Source organism: Eimeria tenella, genomic scaffold (assembly GCF_000499545.2).
Source record: "Eimeria tenella Houghton genomic scaffold, Eth_scaff2515, whole genome shotgun sequence".
Lineage (NCBI taxonomy): Eukaryota > Apicomplexa > Conoidasida > Eucoccidiorida > Eimeriidae > Eimeria > Eimeria tenella.
The window spans coordinates 661-929 of NW_013542381.1; the positions used below are offsets into that span (position 1 = coordinate 661).

General features: G+C 64.7%; 1 protein-coding gene across 1 annotated transcript in view; it reads right to left on the reverse strand.

Annotated features, from left to right (window-relative positions):
- Nucleotides 1–7: 7 nt before the first annotated feature.
- ETH_00039420 (uncharacterized protein) overlaps nucleotides 8–269 on the reverse strand; it is a gene marked incomplete at both ends in the record, with an annotated part of 1,603 nt that continues 1,341 nt past the window's right edge. The window contains one exon of the mRNA XM_013375099.1: nucleotides 8–266. Within this exon, the coding sequence (XP_013230553.1) occupies nucleotides 8–266 (259 nt within the window). The remainder of the gene's footprint in view (nucleotides 267–269) is intronic.

A 269-nucleotide genomic window follows, 5' to 3' on the forward strand; every position in this document is an offset into this window, starting at 1 on the left:
AGTGAGGTCAAGGCCCTGAGAGAAAAAGCGAAACGGCGGGGCCCCATCGATCACAGGAGCTGCTGCTGCTACTGCTGCTGCTGCTACTGCTGCTTCTGCTGCTGCTGCTTCTACTGCTTCTGCTTCCCTTGTGTCCCCTTCTGCTGCTGCTCCCGCTGCTGCTGCTGCTTCTTCGAGCGCGGGCGGCGGCGCTGCTGGCAGCGGAGGTGCGGGCGTGGCTGTGGGAGGTGGAGCAGCAGCAGCAGCAGCAGCTGCTGCTGCTGCTGCTG